The 24,746-nt window shown below is 43.1% G+C and overlaps 1 protein-coding gene across 1 annotated transcript in view; it reads left to right on the forward strand.

Moving 5' to 3' along the window:
* The window catches only part of DDX41 (DEAD-box helicase 41), a gene marked incomplete in the record, with an annotated part of 592,639 nt that overhangs the window by 94,457 nt on the left and 473,436 nt on the right, over window positions 1–24,746 (forward strand). The window contains 2 exon segments of the mRNA XM_044069314.1: window positions 17,835–17,909; window positions 18,022–18,082. Of these exon segments, the coding sequence (XP_043925249.1) occupies window positions 17,835–17,909; window positions 18,022–18,082 (136 nt within the window).

Below are 24,746 nucleotides of genomic sequence, written 5' to 3' on the forward strand. Positions count from 1 at the left end.
TCTAGGCCTGTACTGGTAAAAACAAATGCAAAGCTAGAATGGCCATTCAGCACAGCTCTGAATGGACCTGTAGTAAAAATAGTATTTCCCCAAGTCGGTGCTTAAAACCTCATAACAGAAGTGTCTAATCTTTATAGGCAACTTTGTAACATCTTAAATAACAGTAAAAATACTATTTTGCAAGGCAGTTGTCCTTGTGTGTCTCCTTGAAGTGGATATTCTGCTCTTACATCTCCCACTGTCTGTATAATACTGTCTTCATGGTTGCACAAACTCTGACAGAAAGGGAAAAGTTAAAACAAAATGAAACTTGCATTATCGCTATTGTCTGAGTTGCATAACCTGTAACTCCGTACAAACCACCATTGATAAAGCAGAATGCAACATTGTAAGACGGATGATAAAGTATGAATGACGTCTTATGAGTCAACAAAATGGAAGAGAATGATCAGTAGTGTGCCTAGTGACAAATGTAAATGCTGTCCAGGACCTCTTTGTTGTAACATCAGACGTAAATCTGGTGTGGGTCTGCATCTGCCCTGGTTATGGAATTGTGTATAAAATAAAAAATGTTGCAGTTCTGTTGTCTTTTAACTTTGAAACACAGTTTACATATGTTTTTTTAATAGGTAAATTAACAGTATCTTTACTTTGAAATTTCACTAAATAATAATAATAATAATACTTCATTTTGGAGAGGTGTAGAGACCTTTATAAGAAGGGAACAAAAATAGGTCAAAAGGGAGTATATTGGGGGTGGGGGCATGGTCAGCGGCCAAGTTGTTAAATTTCAAAGTGTTTTGTGTTACTGTTTTGTTTTGAGGTAATTGTTCAGTTTTTAGCAATTAAATCGATTGCTTTTAATGAGATAGCAATTTGCATAACATTTCTAGTCTTAGTATGTATTAAGCTTAGTGTAATACCATAAATAAATACTGACAATTTATTGAAAGAGTAGGCCAAATAAAAATAAATTTAATTTGCCAAAGTAGTGGTTTGAATGAAATGCCCAGTTTAAACTTATTTAATGTACTGGATTGCTAAGTACTGCAGTTTTATTAGGCATTGTGCTTTAGAAAATTATATATTAGAAAATAACTTTGCCCTTTGTTCACTTTTAAATAAATTTAAATACAGACATCATAGATTCCCCACAATATGATATAGGATCATAGGAAGTTACTAGGCTATTGGCCCTGAGGCCCTTACCAGCCTAGACAAGAATTTAGCCCATGTTCTGACAAGTCAGCACCCAATGCCCGTGTCCAGCAGGGGACATGGGTGGAATCCTGGGGGTGTATTTTCTGTTCCCCATCCAGTTATCCAGGTTGCGCTTAAAAGGGTTAATGAGGTACTCTTCTTGACGTAGAGCAGGAGTCTATTGCACAGTAAGGGGAGTCTCTGGGACACAAATCTGTCCCTTCAACAAGTCCTATTGATGTCACAGACCAGGTTGAGATAACGTGTGCAGGTTTCTCGAGTGGAGCTTGACTTGTGGATGTGCAGCAGCCCCATCAAAGCGGGGTCTGAGATTGCTTTGTATGCCAGACAGAGGTAACCTCTGTGGCGTCTATAGGAGACTGAGAGGGACAGGGCCTTTAGCCAATCTGTGTAGGGTAGATGTTTTGAGGTCCTGGATTCTCCTGGTGAGGAACCTCTGTGGTCTCTCCAGCTGCTGCATGGGCTTTGTAAGGTACATGCCAAAAGGGACATAGTATTCAATAATGGGTCTTATAAGGGAAGAATACAGGGATGATATGACCACCTTGTCCCTGGACGAGATACCCTTACTAATGAGGTGGGCCATATAGAAAGCTTTCCATACAACGAAGACAATATGGTGGCCAAAAGTCAGTTTGCCATCAACTTGGGTGCCCGAGTCACTCATGACTGATTGCGTGCTTTGGACCTTGTTATTAATATGATAATTTGTGGGGACGTCACTCTCCCCAAAGGAGATGATGATGCATTTTTTAGCATTCAGTTGGAGGCCATGTTTCTGGCACCAGTCATTTGTTTGGGTGAGACCCTCTTGGAGGATTTCCACATCACTAGGGGAATTGATAACAGCCCCCAGCTTGCAGTCATCTGCAAACTTGATCAGCCATAGTCCACTGATTTTGGCTTGCACCTCAGAAGAGTATATCCCAAACAACAAAGGCCCCAAGACCGATCCCTGGGGTACACTGCTCACTGTGGGTTGACTGCTTGAGGTGTCTTCCCCTATTTTGACTAGGTAGGTTCTATCAGTGAGCCAGTTGGCTACCCATCTGGTAATATATTGATTGATGCCTAGTTGAGAGAGTTTATCTATTATACCTGAATGGGGAATAGTATCGAAGGCTTCAGCCAGGTCAAGGTAGGCTATGTGCACAGTCTTCCCTTCGTCTGTGGCCTTGGTGACTGTCTCAGAGAAGTCAACCACATTTAACAGGCATGACCTTTCCTTAACGAAACTGTATAGAACAGAGTGTTTGGAAGTTGCCATTGTCCTTGTTACTGATGTCCATGATAATCTGCTCCATGGCCCTGCAGATCAGGCTAGTTAGGTTGATGGGTCTGTAAAATCCTGGATCGGTGGATGCTCCACGTTTTGTGCAAAGGGATGATTGTGGCTGTCCTCCACTCAGCTGGGATGAAGCCAGTACTCAGGCTTTGGTTGAATAGGGTGTCTAATGGTGCTGCAAGTTCCTGCCTGAGTTCATATAGGATGCAGCCTGGGAATGTTATCTGGTCCCATGGAGGCTGTATTTTGCTTTTGAGGGGGCAGTGATGACTTGCTTCCTAGGGATAAGGTGAAGGGTGCAGGTGCTGGGGATGTTCTGACTTACTGATTTGGGTACAGAGGGGTGGAGTTTTCACTGAATCTGTCCTCCAGCAGGTTTGGCTATATCTATGGCATTTGTGTATGTGGTGTCCTTGACCACCAGTTCTGAGCAGATGTAGGTGCTTCCCCTTGAGATTGTGGACATATATGTGAAGACAGCCTTGTGATTAGCGTTAGTAGATGTAGCCAGTTTGGGCTCGAAGTTTGCTTTGGAGGATTTCACGAGTGCTCTTATTTGCTTGTTCAGGCTAAGGAGAGATTGCTTCCAATTAGGCACCTGCTCCTTCTTGGTCCTGGACAGGAATTTTTCCTTTTATTATAGAGTTTATTTATAGCAGATGTCCACCAGACAGGTTTACTCTTCCTTGAGTGTGATGATTTTGTCCTGTCGGGTATACCTGATTCCATGCAGCCATATAAATGCTTGTATAGTTACTTTGGTGTATGTTTGGACATATGTGTCTGTTCCTGTGGAGGGGGAGAGGGGCTGTGAAGCTGTTTACAACTTCTAAGGGAAGGTATAATCACTTTTATTTGACCCTATCGGGGGGGTGGGAGGTGGTCAGGGGAGATAGTGACATCGAAAGTGACCACTTTGTAGTCGGATCTTACCAGGGAGGATAACCCTGTAGGGATACTGCAGTGGTTACTTATGTTGGTTAATACCAAGTCCAAGATATTTTCACCTCTTGTGGGTGTGTTGACCAGCTGGTCCAAGGAATTTGCATTGACAAAATCAAGGAATCTCTGGGCTTTTGTGTTTTGGCACAAGTAATTCTTCCAATCTATGGTTGGATAGTTTGTTGCCTAGGATCAGGGTAAAGTGTTGAATCTTGAAAGATTCGAAGAGGCCATGAGAGGTGGAGTGGGCATCTTGAGTCAAAGTTGGGGGCCTGTAGCTAGCTGTGAATTGAATTGGGGTCCTGTCAGTGGTTAACTGCACTTGAGTGTCTCCTGTGCGTCATACTTTTTGACCAGCCTGGAGGTGTGTATGTCTTTTATATATATTGCTACCTCACCTCCTTTTGCTTTGCTGCCCACAGTTTGGGGTCTGAATGCATGATAAGATGAGTAACCTGGCATGGCTGGGGTGCTCTCCACAGCTTTGAGCCAGGTTTCTGTGACTGCACAAATGTCAGCATCTTCCAGGTTTAAGAATGCTTGCAATGAGTGTAGTTTCATGTTTAGACTCCTAGCATTTAGCAGCATGATCTTGAAATTTTCATGTTGGTCATTTTGACCTCATGGCATTGCCTAAAAAAGGCACTGTGGGGGAAACTAGCCTTTGCCAGGATCCTGAAGCACAAATTAAACAGATGCAGGCCATCTCTGGCAAAACATTGTGGTTTGTCAATCATGTCTTCCCAGGCTGTCAGGTACTGGATCCCCTTGGAATGACACCAGAAACTAAGGCAATTGTTAAAGTAAATAATTTTCTGTTTTTATTTGCAGCATCATTCTGGGTGATGGTAGAATGTTGCTTAAGGTTAGGAACATCTCTGCTTGGGACATATTCAGCGAGCTCGATCATGTCTGAACTTCATATAGTCCAGGGAGGCATGTCTCAAGTTATTCACACCAGTACAGACTATAACAGAGTCATAACAGTACCTGTTGTTGAGAGACTTGAGTGCCTGCGTGATATGGTGGATTCTGGCACCTGACAAACATCTAACCGTGACTTTCTCTTTATTCAGCCTGGTGAGGGGCACTTCTGTGTCTCTCACACTGGAGTCTCCTATGACTAATATGTTGGGTTTATGTTTAGGCCTTAGTGGCTGTGAGACACAGGTGTGTGTACTATGTGTGGTGTGGTGGGCAATGGAGTTTGTGTGTTTTTGCCTCTAAGTTCTCTTTTGTTTGTGTATGGTTTTGTTGAGGACCTCCGCATATATGGGGGTGTGTGTTGTGTAGGTGTGGGTGGATAAGACTAAGCTCTGGGGAAAGCTGTATCCAAAGAGACCATATCTTCATGGATCTCCAAAACTATATCCTTCTGTTACTCTTTCCGTGGAAGACATATACCCCACATGGTGAGAGCCCAGTCTGCCAGAGCTGTGGCCACTTCAGGGGCTTTCCTTAAAGGCTTAGATACAGCCACAATCCTAAAGGCAGCTACATGGTCTTCATTCCACACTTTCACTAAATACTACAAATTGGGTTGCATCTCTAGAACTAGGGTAGGATTTGCTAAAACCATCCTGCATGGATTCTTGGTGACTGCATCGTCTTCCTCCACCCACATCACAGGTTGAGCTTTGGTACTCTCCCACATGTAAGAATACTGCAACATGAGAAGAGAAGGTCATAGAATAGTTGTGTAAAGTCTTACCATAACTATAGATGTCCTTCTCTTCCATGTTGCAGTATTCCTATCCCTCCCTCCTACCCCCCTCTAGGACCTTTTTCCTTATCTGGATGGCATCCTTTCAGCTGACCTTAAACTGTTGTCCGACTGGGCATTCATTTCTGAGGTCTGTGCATGGGGACGTCACATTTATGGCCCACGATTTATGGTCCCTGCATGCGATGTCTTATGCACCTTACAGCAGCTAGGCTAAGCTTTGTATATGAGCCGGACGTTCGCGTAGCCTGAGGCGGAGGATCCCACTTGTGAGAATACTGCAACATGGAAGATAAAGGACATCTGTGGTTATGGTAAGATTTTGCCCCTCTGCAGACTAGCCATGGTAAGAATTTGCACAACTGTACTTTCCCCATTTTTTTCTCATTAATTGTATTACAACTGCTGATCTTCTAACATCTACCTTGACAGTGGAGTTAGATGTGGATTTTAGTTTTATATAAGGGTGGAATTCTCATTTTGTGGATTTTTAAGTAGTAAAGCTTATCTATAGAGAAATATGTTGCCTCTAAGTGCTCGAGTGTTTCAATCCTTCATCGAATCAATTTATCATATGTGGACTAGAAAGAGAGGATGACAGTGTAATTGATAAAGAACGCGGTATTTCTAGGCGAGGTAGCCATTGGATTTGTTTGATACAATAAACATAAATAAAGTGTTCATATCAGTGGAGGCAAGGTGGAAAAGAACACTGAAATTACAAGCAGAAAACTAAAGCAGTATATGCTCTAAGGCACAACCTATTTCTACTACCTTTTATTTTAATCTAAAAATTTCTGTAATGGTCAAGTACATTGCAAAATTTTAGATACTGTGACCAGTGCCATGGCATATAGGGATAAATCCCTAACTAGTGCCCAGGCGACCCAGGTTTGATTAATTGCTCAGGTGTCTCAGGCACTGGCTGGAGTTTGAGATTATTTGTTTGTATAGGCACCCCCCCCAAAGGGAGGTGTGGCCTATAGATGGGAGTAACCCTCGGAAGGAATAGACAGGTACAAGGGAGGCGAATGAGGGTAAGTCATTTAAAAAGAAAAATCTAACTTCCTCCAGAAACATCCATTAGCATGACCCCGTCATTATACCCTTAAGATCCACTCTGGTTCCAGTCTTGAGCTGGTGGAAGGAGAGGTACTGGTTGACCTGACGAAGGGTGGTGGCAAAGGAAAGACCTGAAAGTATGAAGCAAAAAAAGGGAGGGGAGTTTTAAGTGCTGTCAGTCCATTTCCAAAAGGGAGTGTGGTAATCCAGAATGTAATTTTTATGCCGACGTTGTGTGCTTGCTTCCTGTTGCTGTTCAGATGGAATCCATGTTTTTTGTCACATGTTAGTTCTTATATACCTGTTTTCACATCTTGAGGCAGACAGAGTACATGAAGTACTTCTTTCAGCACAAATCTTTGTTAGTCTGCTGCAGCAAGTCTTAGCACATTCCTTGGATCCTAGCTTATGTCAGCATAAGGTATTCTGTATAGGACATGCAGTTAAATACGCAGTGGTGTCTACCGCTAACTTGTCTCATTCCTATGGTAAATTAAAAAAGAAAGAAAAAAAAAATTAAAGAAAATTCATGCAAGAATCCATTTAAGAGTCAGACACACATCTCATGATCATAGAAAATAAAACATCTATTAAATACCTGACATTATGCCAGCCCTGGTGGAGTAGAGGGATAAAGCCCAGACTGTGATCCAGGTGACTTAATTTTGAGTAGCAACTTGGATACCTGATGACACATTTCAGGAATACTGGGTGTTGTACCCACAGAGCATGTGCCTGAGAACAAGTACTGCCAGTGTGTGCATGCACAAAGCCATTGGTGTCCGCACACACACAGGCACACTCCCTGTGGCTGGAAGCACTCAGTGGAACTCGTAGAGCCACTGGGAGAATGCTGCATTATAGATGTGTAGGCTGCTTTGTACAGTCAGCCAGATGGCCTACTCCTTACTGTCTGACTGTCACTGCTGGGGAATCATATCGGTAATCCTGATTTTTCAACTGTCCAGACCCTTACATTGTTGTGTCCAATGTAATATGTTTTGTTCATGAACTAAAATAACATCCTACTAGAAAGCCGGCTGCTCAACAAAAACTTCACTGGACTGACTTCTTTCTGTTGGGATATGGTTGATTTACAGTGGGCCTACTTATTAGGTATCCAATCAGTGTGCATGCTTTTGATTACTAATGGACATTTATTGTATAATTTTAATTTATGAATACAAAAACATGCCTTTAGAAAGATTTCACATGACAGAGAAAATAACATAGCCATCATATTCCTTAAATATTAAACTGTCAACCCACTAAAAACTATTCTGCATAAAATCATCAGTTCTAGCTTCAGCTTCTCTTACACATTGATTGTGTGTATAATTTCTCTGTAGGTAGTGCAGCCTAAAATGCCATATCATTGATGTCAGGGAAATTCAAAGGTTCTTGCGTTGAACAGCATTTTAGCTCACAATTTTATGGCTAGATCATTGAAACACAATAAGTGCAGCATACCACCACTATTCATGTTGACCAGAGGGGTTTGATGTCATTGATCTTCACAGAGATTCAGTGTACATTTTGTAGCATTTAAATCTTCAAGTCACCATCCACACAGCTGGACCTAGTGCTTTTGAAGGTTTGGCATTGACATTTGGCATGTACCTCACTAGACACTTGCAACAACTGGAGAGGCCGCAAAAGTACCTCACAAAGAGGATCCTAGGCCTTAAACACTTGTCCTATATGGACAGACTCAAAAAACTCCCAACTATTCTCTGTCTCATATATCCTACTTGGAGGTGATGTCTGCTTGACTTACAAAGCCATCTTTGACCCAGCTCTGTTAGAAATGCTACATCTAAAGAAATCCCAAAACCTCTGCACTACACGCTCTAGAGACCTTAACCTCATTGCCACAATCAACAGAACAAGCTGGAAGGGCAGGTTCATAACCCAGAGACTGCCCATGCTATGGGATAGACTTCCCATACATGTCAAGTGGAGTGCCTCACTGGCCCTTTTCAAGAGAAATCTTGATGAGTGGATGGGAAACAGAAAATTCACCCCGTGATCACTCCGGTGGCTCTACTCGACAGAGGCTCTGAGAACCAAGGTTGGGTGGCACAATGCCAGGGTAATCCTATGGGCTAGGCTTGTGAAAGTCTTCAGGGCCATTATCTTAGTACACACCTATGACTGTAGTTCACCTCACAGTCCTGGATGCAAGTTTGTGGCATCTGTGTTGACAGGCTTCGTACGCCAAGTTTGATATTGAGAAAAATCATATGTAGTCTTGGCTTTTTAATTTTATAGAACTGACGAGGTTACAAATGAGGCATTTGTTGATGGGAATAAATAGATGCTCTTCAAAATAATTGGAATGTTGCCTGCAGTTTGATGCTTAGAAAAAAACTGCTCTGGAAGGTGCAAGCATGTCAGAGATACAGTACATTGTTTTACTTGGGTGATGAGATGATGAACGTGTGATTCACTGAACTGCTCTGTTGTGTACTTTTTTTCAGTGCAAAGTATCACTTCAGTCACTGAAACCCACTGATGTTCTTCGTGTTTCACTGTTGCAGTCATCACATTTGGGTTATCTGCTTGCAGTAGCCCTCATTCGGTCTGATTATCAAAGTCTTGGGTTCTGTGTCGGTTGCTGTCTCATCTTCCGTGATGTCAGGTAGTCAGGGGTATAAAGCATGCAGTCGACACCATTACATTAGTCTTTCTTGCAGTGCGGTGCCAGAAGCAGTTCGCAAGTGTTGGTCAGCCGACTCCTGAAAATTTTGTTTTCAAGTTTCAGAACCTAAGTCTTCAGCTAAAGCTAAATACCCCATTGGGGAAACTTTTTCTTGCTCTAAACTGATGTCAGTAAAAGTCAGTAATTGTATTTCTTGTGGAAAGCAAATACCTCATAAAGATTTTCATTCGTACTGTATTCCTTGCCTAGGCCCTGGCCACGACGTACCTCGCTGTCGGTTTTGTGCCTTATTTAAACAATGAACTGTTCGTCGTCAGTATATTTACACTTCTAAATATTTTGGTACTTGGCTCAATTATCCAGATATGTCTTTGGTAAGCCATCTGACTACCGGCATTCCGAAAAAACGCAAAGATAAATACAGAGACAGGCCACCTATTCCAAAGCTGCCAATGACGTTTCTCCTAAGCTAGTCGCCAGTTCACCGGTACTCAGTGTGGCGCTTTCACAGCCCCTGATACCCGCTACTTCAGATTCGCAGGCCTTTACTGACACCCATTCGGAGTCCGGTATGCCGCAAGATGCTTCAGCTGTGGAACCTGCAGATATCTCTACCTTGGATCGGTCCCGAGCCACTGCGCAGGCACTGGCTTCTGAGGGTGTATTCAGGCGTACTGACTTGCATTTTTAACCAATGCTATCTTCTTCTTCAAGGCCTAAAACTCAAACCATGCCTAGAAAACCGACGCCCAGACCGCATGGTCAGGCCTCTATGCCTAAAAAACAAATGATAAGAATGGCTGAAGACCTTTATTATTTTAATCAGGGGAAGCCAACCTTCCCCCTCTAAGAGACCTTGGACTGAATTTGCTTATGATACTTCTGACCAGGATTCTGAAATTTCTGTTTCCTCTGATGACCAGGATTTACCCTTATCTACCTATGAGGATTCTGATGCAGAGGACTCTATTCCCTCTGCTCCCCCCCCCCCCAGAGGATTTCTCTTTTGGTGAAACCTTGCATACTCTTAGGGAGCATTTTCGCTGGGAAAGCCAGGATTACTCTGATTCTAAAAAGCGGCTTTGGGATTTCTTACTCCTGCCCCAACACAGGCCTTTAGCTATCCCTCCTGTACTAGACATTGTTGAAGATGCCTTTTCGGTATCTAGCTTGGCCCCTGACTCCTTACCTTCTGCTCCCAGAAAATCTGATAGATATTACAGGGTTCCTGACACTCTCACAAGCTCTTTTAAAAATCCTACTGCGTATCCTGAGACCATTTCACAGGGACCCAAGAGCATTAAGGCTACTACTGCCAAAAATCCTACCCCCTCTGATAGATATCCAGGGCACTGGATAGATGGGGTAAGAAAGGTATACACTTCTGCAACCTTGGCCATTAGGGCCTTAAGCTGCCAGTTTCATATGTTAAATTATCAGCAGCATATTATTGGATTGCTTAAACAGAAAATGATGTTGATTCCTGACTGTGCTGAAAATAAGGATTTACAGGATTTAATGCATTCTGCTGAACAGGTTGGAAAACATACTTTGCAATGTGGTTTTGATTCACTAGAGGCATCTTTCAGGGCTGCTGTCACTGGGTCTGTACTTAGAAGGCATGCTTGGCTTAAGGAGCAATCTTTGCCAGGTCATGTTAACGCTAAATTGCTGGATGCTCCCTTAAATCAGGACCGGCTGTTTGGCAACAAAGCAGAAGAAGTTCTTAAAAAGATGGAGGAAAAAGCTAAATCTATGCAAACTGTTAAAGATTTCCTACAAGTACAGCCTCCAAGATTTAGTAGGCATTGGCCCTCTAAGAATTGGTCCTTTCCTGCCTCTTCCAGGCCTTCTCAGTCCAATCCCAGAACCATAGGTTCATAGGTAGATACTAGGCTATCTGCCCTAGGGCATTTATAAGCCTAGCCAGAGTGTATTTGGCTTCCGCCTCCCTATTAGATTAGCCTACTGTGCCTCTGTAAAGTAGGTCACAGAAGGTACCCTTTTAAGATTAGTTTACTGTGCCTCTATGTAGCAGGGACACAGAAGAGATCCCAGGGGTGAATTTGCGATTTCCCATCCACGCGTCCAGATTTCGCTTGAAGAGGGTCAGCGAGGGGCTATGTCTAACATGAATTGGGATTCTATTCCAGAGTGAGGGGAGCCTCTGGGAAATGAATCTGTCCCTCCAGCATGTCCTATTTATTTTTGTGCTGAGGTTTAGGTCCCTGGAGCGTGTAGCTCTAAGGGACTTGGATTTTTTGAGGTGGAGCATGTCCATTAATTCTGGGTTTGACATGGCTTTGTACATCAGGCATAGATTGCCTCTGAGTAGGCGGTAAGCAACTGAGTAGAGCTGGAGTTTCTTTAGTCGAGCTGCATAGGACATCTATTTGTAGCCCATGATCCTCTTGGTGAGGTACTTTTGGGGTCTCTCCAGTTGCTGCAGATGTCGGGTAAGGTACATCCCAAAAGGGGAATTGTATTCAATTATGGGCCTGATGAGTGACGAGTAGAGGGGCACAATGACCTCTCTTGATCTAGATGCAAACCCTTTCGTGATAAGGTGGGCTATATAGAAGGTCTTTCTAACCACTTTGGCAACGTGATTATCAAAGAAGAGATTACTATCTACGTTGGTCCCCAAATCTCTAATTACTTCTTCCGTACTTAATGGATTACCACCTATGTGGTAATTTGTGGGCACCTTGTTTTTCCCAAAGGGGATGACTATGCACTTTTTAGCATTTAGCTTGAGGCCATGGCTCTGGCACCAAGCATCCGTCTCTGTGAGACCCTTTTGGAGGATACTTGTGTCAGCTGGAGATTCTATAATGGCCCCCAGTTTGCAGTCATCTGCAAACTTTGTCAGCCATAATCCTCCCGTGTTAGCCTGAACCTCAGAGAAGTATATACCGAACAAGAGAGGTCCCAGAACTGAGCCCTGTGGGACGCCACTTGTAACTGGTTTGGATTCGGACATGGCACCTGCGATTCTGACCATGTGGGTTCTATCTCTGAGCCAGTTTGCAATCTTGTGATATAGGAGTTGATATTTAAGCTGGTAAGCTTATTTATGATGCCCGAGTGTGGTATTGTGTCGAAGGCTTTTGCGAGGTCCAGGTAGGCTGTGTGGACTACCTTGCCCTCATCTATGGCTTTGGTAACTGTTTCAAAGAAATCAACTAGGTTTAAGAGGCAAGATCTGCCCTTAACAAAGCCGAATTGGGTAGGGTCCAGTGTCTGGAGGCTCCCAATGTCTTTGTTTATGAGTTCCATGATAATACGCTCCATAGCTTTACAGACCAGACTAGTCAGGCTTATGGGGCGATAGTTTCCGGGGTCCGTTGTGGCACCACCTTTGTGGAGTGGGACCACTGTAGCTGTACGCCATTCTTTGGGTACATATCCTGTAGTAAGGCTAAGTTTAAACAGTGACTTAATGTGAGGGTTCAGTTATTCTTGGAGCTCGTGTAAGATGCAGCCTGGGAGACCGTCTGGTCCCATAGATGCTGTGTTTTTTGCTTTGGAGAGGGCAGCTTTCACCTGTGCATCTGTGATGTCAGGGAGGTTACATTCAGTTGGGATAGGCATTTGCTGCTTTGGGGGGGAAGGGGGAGAAGTTTGTGCTGAATCTGTCTGCCAGGATGTTGGTTATATCTGTAGGTTCGGTATATTTTGTACCGTTATGCAACAATTCAGAGCATATCTGGGAGTTTCCGCCCATGTTCCTGACATAACTAAAGAAGGCCTTGTGATTCTTTAGTGTCTAGGGCAATTTTTCTTTCGAAACTGGCCTTTGATGATTTTATGAGGGATCGAAGTTTCTTGCTAATACTGATCAGAGATGCCTTCCCTTTTTGGGATTTTGCTCTGTCATGTAGTAGCTTCCTCCTTCTGTTGTATAGCTTATTTATGGCCGGGGTCCACCAGACCGGGCTCCTGTTTTTGGAGGAGTGAGTCTTGGTTTTATTTGGGATAGCACGATCCATGCATTCCTGCAGGTGCTCATAGAATGCATTTGTAAAGGATTCTGCAGATTGGGCTGTATTATCCTCTGGCCCAGGGGCTTTGAAGGATTCCACCTCAGTCTTGAGAAGTGCAAAGTTGGCTTTTGAGAAATTCTTTACAGTGATTTCCTTGGCTGGGGGTGGGGACGGGATCTGGATGTCCAGGGAAATTTGTTTATGGTTTGATCTTACCAATGAGGGGTTTACCTCTGGTGTGGAACATAAGAGTCCCCATGTTGGTGATAACTAGGTCCAATATGTTGTTCCCTCTTGTGGGAGTGGTGACCAGTTGTTCCATTGCATTAGAGTTTATAAATTCAAGGAACCGTTGGGCGAGGGTGTTTGGGCTTGAGTAGTTTTCCCAGTCAATGTTTGGGTAGTTGAAGTCACCCAATAACGTAGTGTTTGGAGAGACCTTCATGTTCTCCAGTGTTCTCAGGAATGCCAAGTGGGGTTTCTGTAATAGGGAGGGTGTTCTGTAGCAGGCTACAAACTGAAAGGCAGTTTTGCCTGCTGTTAGTTGCACATGGATGGTTTCCGATGCTTCGTGCAGTGACACTAACCTGGAGGTGTAGGTATCTTTGATGAATATAGATACTCCCCCTCCTTTTGTGCTTCAGTCCGAGTTTTGGGGCCAGAACGCATGGTATGAGTTATAACCTGGCAGTGCTGAGGTGCTCTCAGGAGCCTTGAACCGGGTTTCTGTTACTGCACAGACATCGATTTTCTCCATACTGAGGAGAGCCTCGAGTGCATGCATCTTGAGGTTTAGACTTCTGGCATTGAGTAGCATTACCTTTAGTTTTTTTATCCTTGAGTTGTCTATGGAGGTGGGTTTGTCCTTTGAGCCTTGCCTAAAAAAGGCACTATGGGGGTAGCAAGAGCCTTGGCCAGTATACGAAAGCCTAAGGGTGACAGGTGCAAGCCGTCCCTAGCGAAGCAACGTGGCTTGTCGAGCATGTCATCCCAGGCTGACAGACACTAGATCAGAACACCCAGGCTTCAGTCCCAGGGTATGCACAGGACTAAGCAGTGGGGGGCTCCCACTTCCAAATCAGGGAGTAGTAAGACTCCTCCCATGGTAAGCTGTCTCAATGACTTAACTTTAAAACTTCCAAGCACTTCTCAACTGACTGCTCCTTTACGGGGAAAGATTGCTGTGCAGGCAAAAAACTGGGAACTCATTACCCAGGACAAATGGGTGTTAAATATAGTTTCCCAAGGATACAGATTTCACTTCCACATGTTACCCAACCCCAAGCGGTTGGCCAGCTCTACCCCCAAATCAGTGGGCAGAGGCTCAAAAGCAAGTACTCTCTCTCTTAAGCATAAAGGCTATTCAAACTGTACCAGAAGAGGAAAAGGGACAAGGTTTCTACTCCAGACTTTTCCCGGTACCCAGAAAAGACAACTCATGGCATCCTATCCTGGACCTTTCTATCCTAAGCACCTTTTTGGTGATTCCAAAATTCAAGATGCCAACTCTTCACCAGTTGCTTCCTATGCTAGGCAAGAATGCCTGGTTGGCAACACTGGATTTAAAGGAAGCCTACCTGCACATCCCAATCTGGGAATCTTGCAGAAGATACCTACACTTTAAAGCAGGCTACATGCACTATCAGTTCTCTGCACTGCCCTTTGGCTTATCTACTGCACCCAGGGTATTCACAAAGTGTCTAGCTCCAGTCATTGCATTTTGCAGGCAAAGAAATATTCAAATAAACCCATACCTGGACAATTGTCTAATTCAGGCAGAAAGCCAGGACATACTTTTGAATCATCTGGCATTTGTACAAAAGGTGCTAACTTGTCTGGGGTACACCATAAACGAAAAGAAATCACATCTAGTACCTTGCCAACAAATTGTATTCCTGGGAGCAAGCTTGAATACAGCTTCCCAGATGGCTTTCCTCATGCCAGAGAAACACATTCATTTGACAACTTACTTCAAACTAATGGCCTCAAAAACCCTGCTATCTGCAAAGCAAATACTGGAAGCCTTGGGGTTCATGGCCTCCTGCATTCTATTAATTCCATATGCAAGACTGAATATGAGGAAACTACAGTGGTATCTAAAAAGCCTATTGTATCAACATTCTCAGTATCTAGAAGCAATGATTCCTATCATACCTTGCCTACAGTTAGAGTTCCTTTGTTGGGCAGAGGCCTGCCACCAAAACAAGGGACTACCAATCACTCTACCCCCTGCTGCCCAAACCCTAAAAACAGGTGCATCAGATTATGCATGGAGGGCTCACCTGGCAGGGAAGTGCATTCAGGGCAAATGGAACCCAAGTCAAATGCACCTGCATATCAATCAAAAAGAAATGTTAGCTGTACAGAATGCTCTGGCAGCCTTCAAGGACCAAATTCTTCCAGGACAATTAATGGTAAAGACGGACAACACCACTGTTATGTGGTACATAAACAAGCAGGGGGGGTACCCATTCATACCCCCTCTGCAGACTAGCCATGGCTCTGTGGAACACAGCCTTGAGCTACCAAGTGCATCTACAGGCTCAATTCCTGCCAGGTAAACTAAATACACTGGCAGACAAACTAAGCAGAAATCTCATGGACCCACACAAGTGGAAACTGGAACCAAAGACTTTCAACATGTTGATAAACAAATAGGGGAGCCCAGATATAGACCTGTTTGCCTCCCCCCACAACTACCAATTGGACGAATTCTGCACAAGGACTCCCCACAAACAAGCTTGTAAAGTGGATACTCTGTCCTTCAGCTGGAAAAATCTATCCGTTTATGCCTTTCCTCCTCTGCCTCTCCTTTCCAAGGTACTACTAAAGATCAAACAGGACAAACCAAGGACAATACTGATTGCACCAGACTGGCCACGTCAACACTGGTACCTCATTTTGCGCAGTGTGTCACTGCTGGCTCCATGGCAACTGCCTCAGACCCCTACCCTGCTGTCACAGCAGGAGAGCCAGATTCTGCACCCTCAGCTTCAAACCCTGAACCTGGCAGCCTGGTTAATTACCTAATCTCTCCATTACCATCCCTCAGTAAATAAGTGTTGGATGTCATTTTGGAGGCAAGGAGGCCTAGTACTAGAATATTTTATGCTGAGAAATGGAAAAAATTCTGTGCCTGGAACCAAACTCAAGGGATGGGCACAGCAGCGCCCAATTTCCCTCAGATTCTTCAATACTTAACTGAGATGCTTCACAAGGGCCTTTCTTTTTCCTCCATCAAAATTCATGCCTCAGCCATTTCAGCTCATTACAACACAGAACCACCCCTTTACTCTCATTTACTGCTCAAGCAGTTCCTCAAAGGGGCCAAAAACTTAAAACCACCCAGGAGAGCCCCAACTCCAGCCTGGGACCTTAACCTTGTATTGGAAAAAACTCACTCTCTTCCTCCTTTTGAGCCAGCTGCAAGTGCAGAGTTAAAATTAATTTCTTGGAAAACAGCCTTCCTTTTAGCAATCACTTCAGCAAGAAGGGTATCTGAATTTCAGGCCCTTATGGCAGTGGAGCCTTTCATCATCTCATGTGGACAAGGTGTACCTCAGGACCATTCCCTCCTTCATGCCCAAGGTAGTATCCAGTGTGGCTCTTAATCAGTCCATTCATTTGCCAACCTTATTTTCTAATCCACAGAACAAAGGGGAATGGATACTGCACTCCCTAGATGTGCACATACAACTTAGATTTTACTTGGACAGGACTAAACCTTAAAGGAAATCTGAACAACTGCTGGTGGCATTTGCTGCAGGGGCAGAAGGGAAGGCTATTTCAAAGCAAACCATTTCTAAATGGATAGGCCATTGCATTCATTTCTGCTATAAGCACTATGGAAAACCTATCCCACAGGGGATTAGACCACATTCAACCAGGGCTGCATCTACCTCTACAACCTTTCTCAGAGGGGTCCCTACCAGGGACATCCTAGAAGCTGCTACCTGGAGTTCTGTACATACTTTCACCAAGCATTACCTTTTGCCAATTTTCTCTAAATCCAGAGCTGGCTTTGCCACTGCAGTCTTGCAGGGCCTTATAGCTGGTCCTAATGCTATCTAAATTCCTCCTCCCATCCTTAGCTTTGGGAATCTACCCAAATGTGATGACTGCAACAGTGAAACACGAAGAACATAGTCCAGTTGTGTACACTTACCATAAATGTAGATGTTCGAGTATATTCACTGTTGCAGACCTGGTTACCCTCTCTCCAGCCCCCTGACTTCTTTTGGCTATACCTCTATTCTCCTTTACTGTGCTTAAAAGCTTTTTGGTGTATTTGCTTTTTTGTTGGAGGTATAACCTTGTGTGTGTATATATATATATATATATATATATATATATATATATATATATATACATACATACATGTATATATATATATATATATATATATATATATATATATATATATTTAATTGCTTCCCATAAGGGGGCATCTGACATCTGGGGCAAGAAAAACTGATGTAAAGGCGTCGGCTGCATGCTTTAATACCCCTGACTACCTGACGGCACGGAACATGAGACAGTAACCTATGCAGGACCCAAGACTTTGATAATCAGGCCGACTGAGGGCTACTGCAAATAGATAACACAAATATGATGACTGCAGCAGTGAATACACTCGAACATCTACATTTATGGTAAGTGTACACAACTGTACTTTTTGTAAGTCTTCATGTTAAAAAAGTTAGTTAGAATTACCTCAGCTAAAGGTTTGTCCAACTTCTGTTAGACTAGTTCAGTACTCAACAGGAAGCCTGGAATTGCAAGTAATGTTTTTAGTTGGAGTGTCATCTTTGAAACTACATGTTTTATTGGGTGGATTTGCTATTCTGTCTTGTTTCCCTCTGCATGTTCTTAGGCAAATGCCATTAAGAAATCAAACCGCCATCAGCAAGGATTTTGTCTCAGTCTTTTTCCCCTTCTCCCTATTTCTTCTAGCCCGCAAAGAATCTGCCAAAGAAAAACAACTGAAGGAAGAGGAGAAGATTCTTGAAAGTGTTGCGGAGGGCAGAGGTAAGAACACCACTTGCATATGCATTCTTTTATTGATTTTAAAATGTGTGTTTTGTGAATGCCACATTTAAACTATGATTAAAAAATAAAAGTTGCCCTTTTTATTTTTTAGCTCTGATGTCTGTCAAAGAGATGGCAAAAGGGATCACATATGATGACCCCATAAAGACCAGGTATGGCCTTATTTGATTACTTGAGCCAGTATGTTATTAATGGCAATCTTCACTGCCCATGAAGAATAGTCACCATAATGACTTCACCTCATTGATTTAATTTGCTTTTACTGTGGAGGTCAAGAAGCATAGAAAAGTCTTGTCATGTCTAGTATTACAGTATACAAGTTGGAGCTCATTTGATTTAAACTCGGATTGCTGATATTGCAGGCCTGCACTTAAACACTGTATTAAACTGTATTATCCTGCCATTAGTGACACAGGTTTAATAGTGGACTGGGTCCACTTGGACTGGCCAGGGAGAAAATGCCTGTGGTTTTAAATACCAGTGACCTCAAGGATATAAAGCAGCCTCCTTGATGGTGCACTTTATTAAAACAGCAGTAGTTAAAAGCAGGGGGGGGGGGGGTATTGAAGACTGGAAACTGTGCAGAGGAGAGATGCATAAAACTGATAACCAGTTTTCATGTGGCAGGTAACTCATTCCTTTAACAGGCTATGAAGTTTAAATTTGGGAAGGGAATACAGAGGAAGGGCACTATATAGATACATAGAGTGATGAGGAAAATGGTCAGTGGTCTAAAGTTTAGGAGGAAGCCTAATGTGATGAGAAGGCAGGGTATGCCCTGGAAAAGCTTCCCTTCTGACAAAGTTATTACATTCATTAAACAGTTCAGACATTTATTTATTCCAGGAGTAAAGTCACACTTTTTGATAACTTGTCTTTTTAAAATATTGTGTAATGTGACACTTGACTGGAAATTATGTTTTCTTTTGTCATGTTGGGATGTATTGTAAGCTAAGATCATTGTTTATTGATTGATTCTCTCACTTTCTGCAGTATGTTACACTTTAGCTTGTAAGTCTGAACTTTGGCTTGGAGAATTTTGTTTGTAATGTACACTGTTGATAGGGGACACCGTGACCAGTCTGTGGCTAACACATCTGTTAAAAAAAAAGGTAAATCCCATTATTATTTTAGTTTAACTTTGTTCCAAGTTTTAAAGTTAAATGCAGAGTACTTAAGTTCTGTGCACTTTACAGAACCAAAGCCCAACAGTTTCATAAACTTGAAGAATAAATGAAAATATTGGTACATACTACTGGCCAGAAACAGTGTTTTTTAAAAGAATATGATTTCATGTTTTATAATTTTGATAAACAACTAACCCCTGTGTGACCTCCTCACTCTGGGCCAGTAGTCAGTGAACTTGAATCCTCACCACTGGCACTGGAGCGGGACTTTTTCACTTGGAACAAAAATGGAAATAGTATAATCCTTCTGTCACACATCCATACAAAGTGCAGGTCAGCAGCAGTATGGTGGTAGAAAATGTCCCCAGAACCACAGAGGCAAGAGTCACCAAAAAAGTGTCATCATTTAGACAGCATGACCTGAGCATGCCATTTTTTGGCTAGTGCATGATGACGATTTATGTGGGCTATGGGTTGCATGTGCTGTCATGCTTCCCAGTTATTTTTTGCCATTCATGTTATATGCTGAAAAAGATAAATACATATAAATGAAAAAATGAAGAAACCAAAGTCCACTGGCATAGCAGGACAAAACCCTCACTACAGCTGAGGCAACCCAAGTTTAATTTAACCACTCTGGTGCTTGATAAAGCTAGCATGGGAGTATGAGCAATGCCCATCTTGAGAGTGGGGTACAACAGGATGCATACTGTCAAAAGTCTCAGAGGAGTGACAGTACTGTGTATGGGGGTGGAATTTTGGCCCTCCAAGCCACAGTGTAGTGGTAGTTGTCTTTAACATGTGCTCTCAAGGGGGAGAGTTGTGGATCCCAGTGGTAATGCAGATAGCTGCTCCCCCCCATCTCAAGGTGTAGTCATGGGTCATTCATTCTCCTAGCCGGGGTACTGGCTAGGACACATGCAGCCCTCATGGCTGTCTAAATGATGGCACTTTTTGGTGACCCTTGCCTCTGTGATTCTGGGGATTGCCCACCGTGGAGGAATTAATGGGCTTGAGTCCAGCTGGAGGAGGTTTGATGTTTGTCAGGCATTGGAGCAAAAAGGATATAGAAAACAAAAATATAAAATATGCAGGAAAGGACAGCATGAAAGAAACATGAAAGATTGGGCAAGAAGAGATTCTGAGGCAGCATTTTAGCTCCATGAGCTGTGGCATGACATCAAGGATACGTGGTCTACAAGAGAACAGGAGAGTTTCAGGAGAGAAGCGGGGACTTGGAGATTGTAGTCCACAGGCTAGTAAGGCAAGAATGGGTGGCTAGTAATTAGGATGGATGGATGGATGAAAAGGGACAGGGGATATGTGCAAAGTCTGAAGATGAGTATAGGCAAGTGTTGTGGCAGAATGACTTGAAGGGGAAAAGGGGGAAATGTAACCACGAAAGAGGAGGACAAAGGTGCAGACAGTAGTGGTAAATGAAGAAGTTGACACTGAATCAGAGTGGGGCACACATGAGTCAACACCACATGAGAGTGTATTGGAAGTAGGCAGGGAGGAGCACTTGGCCAAAATAAAGGAGCAAGAGGCAGACAGTACTGACAGTGCGAAGGACATGGGATAGTGAAACTGGAAAAGAGTAGTTGCACATAGGAAGAGAAGGGAAATGATGTAGAGTGTGAAGGATTTGGGCAGTAAATTATTTTTCTGTTATCTGGGGAATAGACTTATGTACATCTCATCCTACTTCTCAAAGTCCTGGTGAAACCAAGAGAAAGAGGAAACCTCATACTTGTATTCCTGTTCTGGCCCTGGCAATGTTGTTTCTGTCTTGCCTGCTGTATAAGAGGCGGACAAACCTGCTGCTAGGAAGTCCTGTCCGGACACATGTAGGAGAACTGTTCACTTGGTGTAAGTCTTGCCAAATCTCCCCAGAGAATACAGCAGTGCAACCATTTCTCTGTTTAATTTGAGTGGTTTACATGTCAGCAAAGATCCATCTCTTGTCCATTCCAGCCTGTTTATCCATGGACCCTCCTCTTTCCACTTCCTTTGCGGTTGACATTTCACACAAGGGGGTGATGCACCGAAGAACCCCCAGGAAGACCATATGTCTGACCTGGAAACCTAACCTTTTTAGTTGAGAAGCTTAGGCTGGTTCTGGAAAGGAGACTATCTCTGCTATAGGCTATGTCCTGGATATCTTATGTCTGTGCCATAGGGTATGTCCTGGATATCTTAAGTTCTAGGCTGCCATGGCCACCAAGCTCTACAAAGTTTTCCATCAGGATGAGATGCCCTTAAGGACTAACCCTTTCTAAATACACAACTTGAACTGTAAATTGGCTCTGATCTAAGCTATCCAACTTTAATGTGTTCCCAAAGTCTTGAAATAAAGTAGAGGGATTGCTGCATTTACTGGATATTCATAGGTACTTATTTTCTAACCTCTCCAGTGGTGATTTTGACCAGTTGTTCCATTTCTTTTACATTAGAAAAGGAGGGCAGATCAACGTCCAAACAATTTCCAATTTCTTAATGGTTAGCAGCTTGCATAGCCTTTTTGTTAGTGACCATATCAGTGCTTACAGTACAGGAGTTTATTCACTGCTTGTAGTAGATGTATCAGAAATGTATCAGCCCAGAGCATCTGTGAGACAACTTTCTGGAATGCCAATCCATATCTTCTCTAAATGCTTCTAACTGGACTATATTTTTTTCCGTGACCAGATTAGCTTTTTACATTGTGGTGTTGCTTCCCCACTCTACATCCAGTATCAAGGTGACTGCTGCTCTCATAAATACTGAGGTAGTGATCCCTGTGATGAACATATTACAGCTGTGTAATAACTTATTATACTAGTAGATGTTCAATTACATGGATTATTGCTGCAGTGTATACTCCTACCCATCTTCCTCCAGTTTTTCTTGTCTCTGGAGGCTCATTTTCTTTCTGGAAATATAAAATAAATTCCAAAGGGCACATTTTCTGTTATCTTCAGTCCAAAGCATATAACATGTTACCCAGGGGTCACTTCTGTTTTCTTTTTTCGGGTGCCACTGTCCAGTACAGTTGTTTGTGATAGCTTCTGCATTTTAGACCAAAAAGAACTGAATATTTCACTGACTACTGTCCTCTTTCTGTCCAGTAAATTACTCATGTTTTCATCTTAGAGAAGAGACCAGCCTGCCTTGGGGGTATCAAAAGCCGTGGAAGACCAGCTGTACAGGGAGTCATTCACATAAGAGCAGCTCCCATATGTAGTGAGTAATACTGCGGTAATGATCCCTGTATTCAAACGTCTACTGTTATTTTAAGCTATTACACAATGGTACTTTTTCCTGCTATTCAAGATGGTTACTTATGTCATCTATGTCTAGATGGAGCATTATTGCCTGTAATTTCCCTTTTTGTTTTGGGCAACCAGGCATTATTTAGTATCTAAGCAAAATCTTACCTCCCTGCAAACTAGGAGCCATACTCAAAACTCCTAACGATGTGGACATCCTACAAAAGGGCCTCACTGAGACAGGTGTCAAAGCCATGGCCTCACGCTCAATGCCAAAAAGTGCATTGTCATCCCTTTGGTAAAAACTCTGTACCCATGAAGTACCACATAGGCGGTAGTCTACTTAACACTAAAAGTGTGATAAGAGACCTTGGGACACAGATGGGCAGTAGCCTCTCCTTTGATAATCACATCGCCACGGTAGTCAGAAAATCCTTCTACGTGGCACACCTCATCACAAAAAGGTTCTCATCCAGGAAAAAAAGAGGTAATTGTTCCCCTCTACTCATCACTCATTAGATCCATTATAGAGTACAACGCCCCTTTTGGTATGTACCTCACAAGACATCTACAACAACTGGAAAGGCCGCAGAAATACCTCACAAAGAGGATTACCGGCCTCAAACAGATGCCGTACAGAGACAGTCTAAAAAAAACTCCAGCTTTACTCTGACACATATCACCTACTCAGAGGCGATCTCTGCCTAACATACAAAGCTATGTCAAACCCAGAGCTGTTGGACATGTTCCACTTAAAGAAATCCCAATCCCTCCGAGCTACACACTCTAGGGACCGAAACCTTGTCACCACAATAAACAGAACATGCTGGAGGGATAGATTCCTGTCCCAGAGACTCCTAGCCGGCCTTAGGCATAAGCCAACTAGGCGGCCGCCTAGGGTGCAGGTCTAGCAGGGGCGCTTTTCCAGTATTTATTTGGTGTAGGTAGACCAGGATGGGGGCAACAGGTGGTGTGGTGGGGGGGCGCCATGGAGCCCTTTTGCCTAGGGCACCAGTTGACCTAGGACCGCTCCGGAGACTTCCCATACTCTGGAACACTCTACCTATCTGTATCAAACAAAGCTCCTCCTTAACACTCTTCAAGCAAAATCTTGATGATTGAATGGGAGATATGAAATTCACCCCAGGGATTACTTCTGTGGCTGTGCTTGACTGGGGCACAGGAAAATAATTTTCTTGGGTGGCAAAAGCCAGGGTACCGTTTGGCTAGGCTTATATAGGCCCTAGGGCCAGTAGCCTAGTACCTACCTATGAACCTTGTGTTGACATCATCTGAGTCTAGGAATGTGCTATAGCCCACCTAGTATTTCTGGTGTCTCTTCCCATTTCTCTAGAGTAGAACATTCTGATCGACCTCTTCAGTTTATCTTGGTCCCCTTCTGGGTTTCTTGACTGAAGAAAAAGTGCTGTGATCTTTTGACTTTATTTGTAGTTGTGAAGAATCCCAATCTTCCTTAATTTTACTCTCTTCAGCAATATGGAAAGAAGTGGGCTGTGGCTGCATTCTTTGTAAGTTAAGAATAAATGTTTGCCCTTTCTTCCAAAATCCCCTTCTGCTTAATCCTTATTTTTAAGACGTATTTCAAGTAGAAATGCAAAAGCTAATACTAATTGTTCCGTAATTTCACAGAAGGCCATGGTTCCCAGATGTGTGCGCTTTCTGTGCTGATGTATTTGTAGTGTGACCTGTAATGTCCCTTGGTGCAGGACACTAAACCAAGTCTAAAACCAGATTCAGTAAACACAGTTGAAAAAGAAGTGTGTGCGCTGTGAGCTAAACACAAAACCTCTCCGTATGAGAACTACATAATTGCACTTTACTTCTTGGCAGTGTGTCAAGGAACTATAGACTGATGGTGATGGCACTGTTTTTTATTTTATTTATTTATTTATTTTTTGAGAAATCATAACGTAACTTGAATCTGATTGGTCTTGTGTAAAATAGGAGGGCTTAGTGCTTAATATGAGTTCTGGTAAATAACAATCCCACAGATTAACAACTAAAAAGATAACACTTTCATGGTTACCTAGAACCTCTTGTTAAACCCCACTTCCCTAAGAATTATGTGGAGTGGAGAGGGCATCAACCTTCCATTGACAAGCAGTATTATGGAAATGTGACATATGGTTAGTTTGTTACTGTTTGAGTGGAGAAATTGTCAGCAGTGGGAAGCATCCAGTATATGATTAGCATATCATATTTGTAGTCTGCAGTGTGGTGGCATGTTATTGTTAACAGTCATCTAGATCTCCCCACACCACCAGAGGAGGGAAAACTGTGAATTTGTTGTGTTTTGGAGGAAGGGTCTTTGCCCTGACTGCTCCCAACAGACTTAGTTACTGTGAAGTGTGCCAGTCAATGAATGGTTATCACTCTGACTCCCCTTTCCCTTTCAATAAGGAACAGTCACTTCTCACCTG

Source organism: Protopterus annectens, chromosome 4.part0 (assembly GCF_019279795.1).
Source record: "Protopterus annectens isolate FY-2018-M chromosome 4.part0, PAN1.0, whole genome shotgun sequence".
NCBI classification, from domain to species: Eukaryota; Metazoa; Chordata; order Ceratodontiformes; family Protopteridae; genus Protopterus; species Protopterus annectens.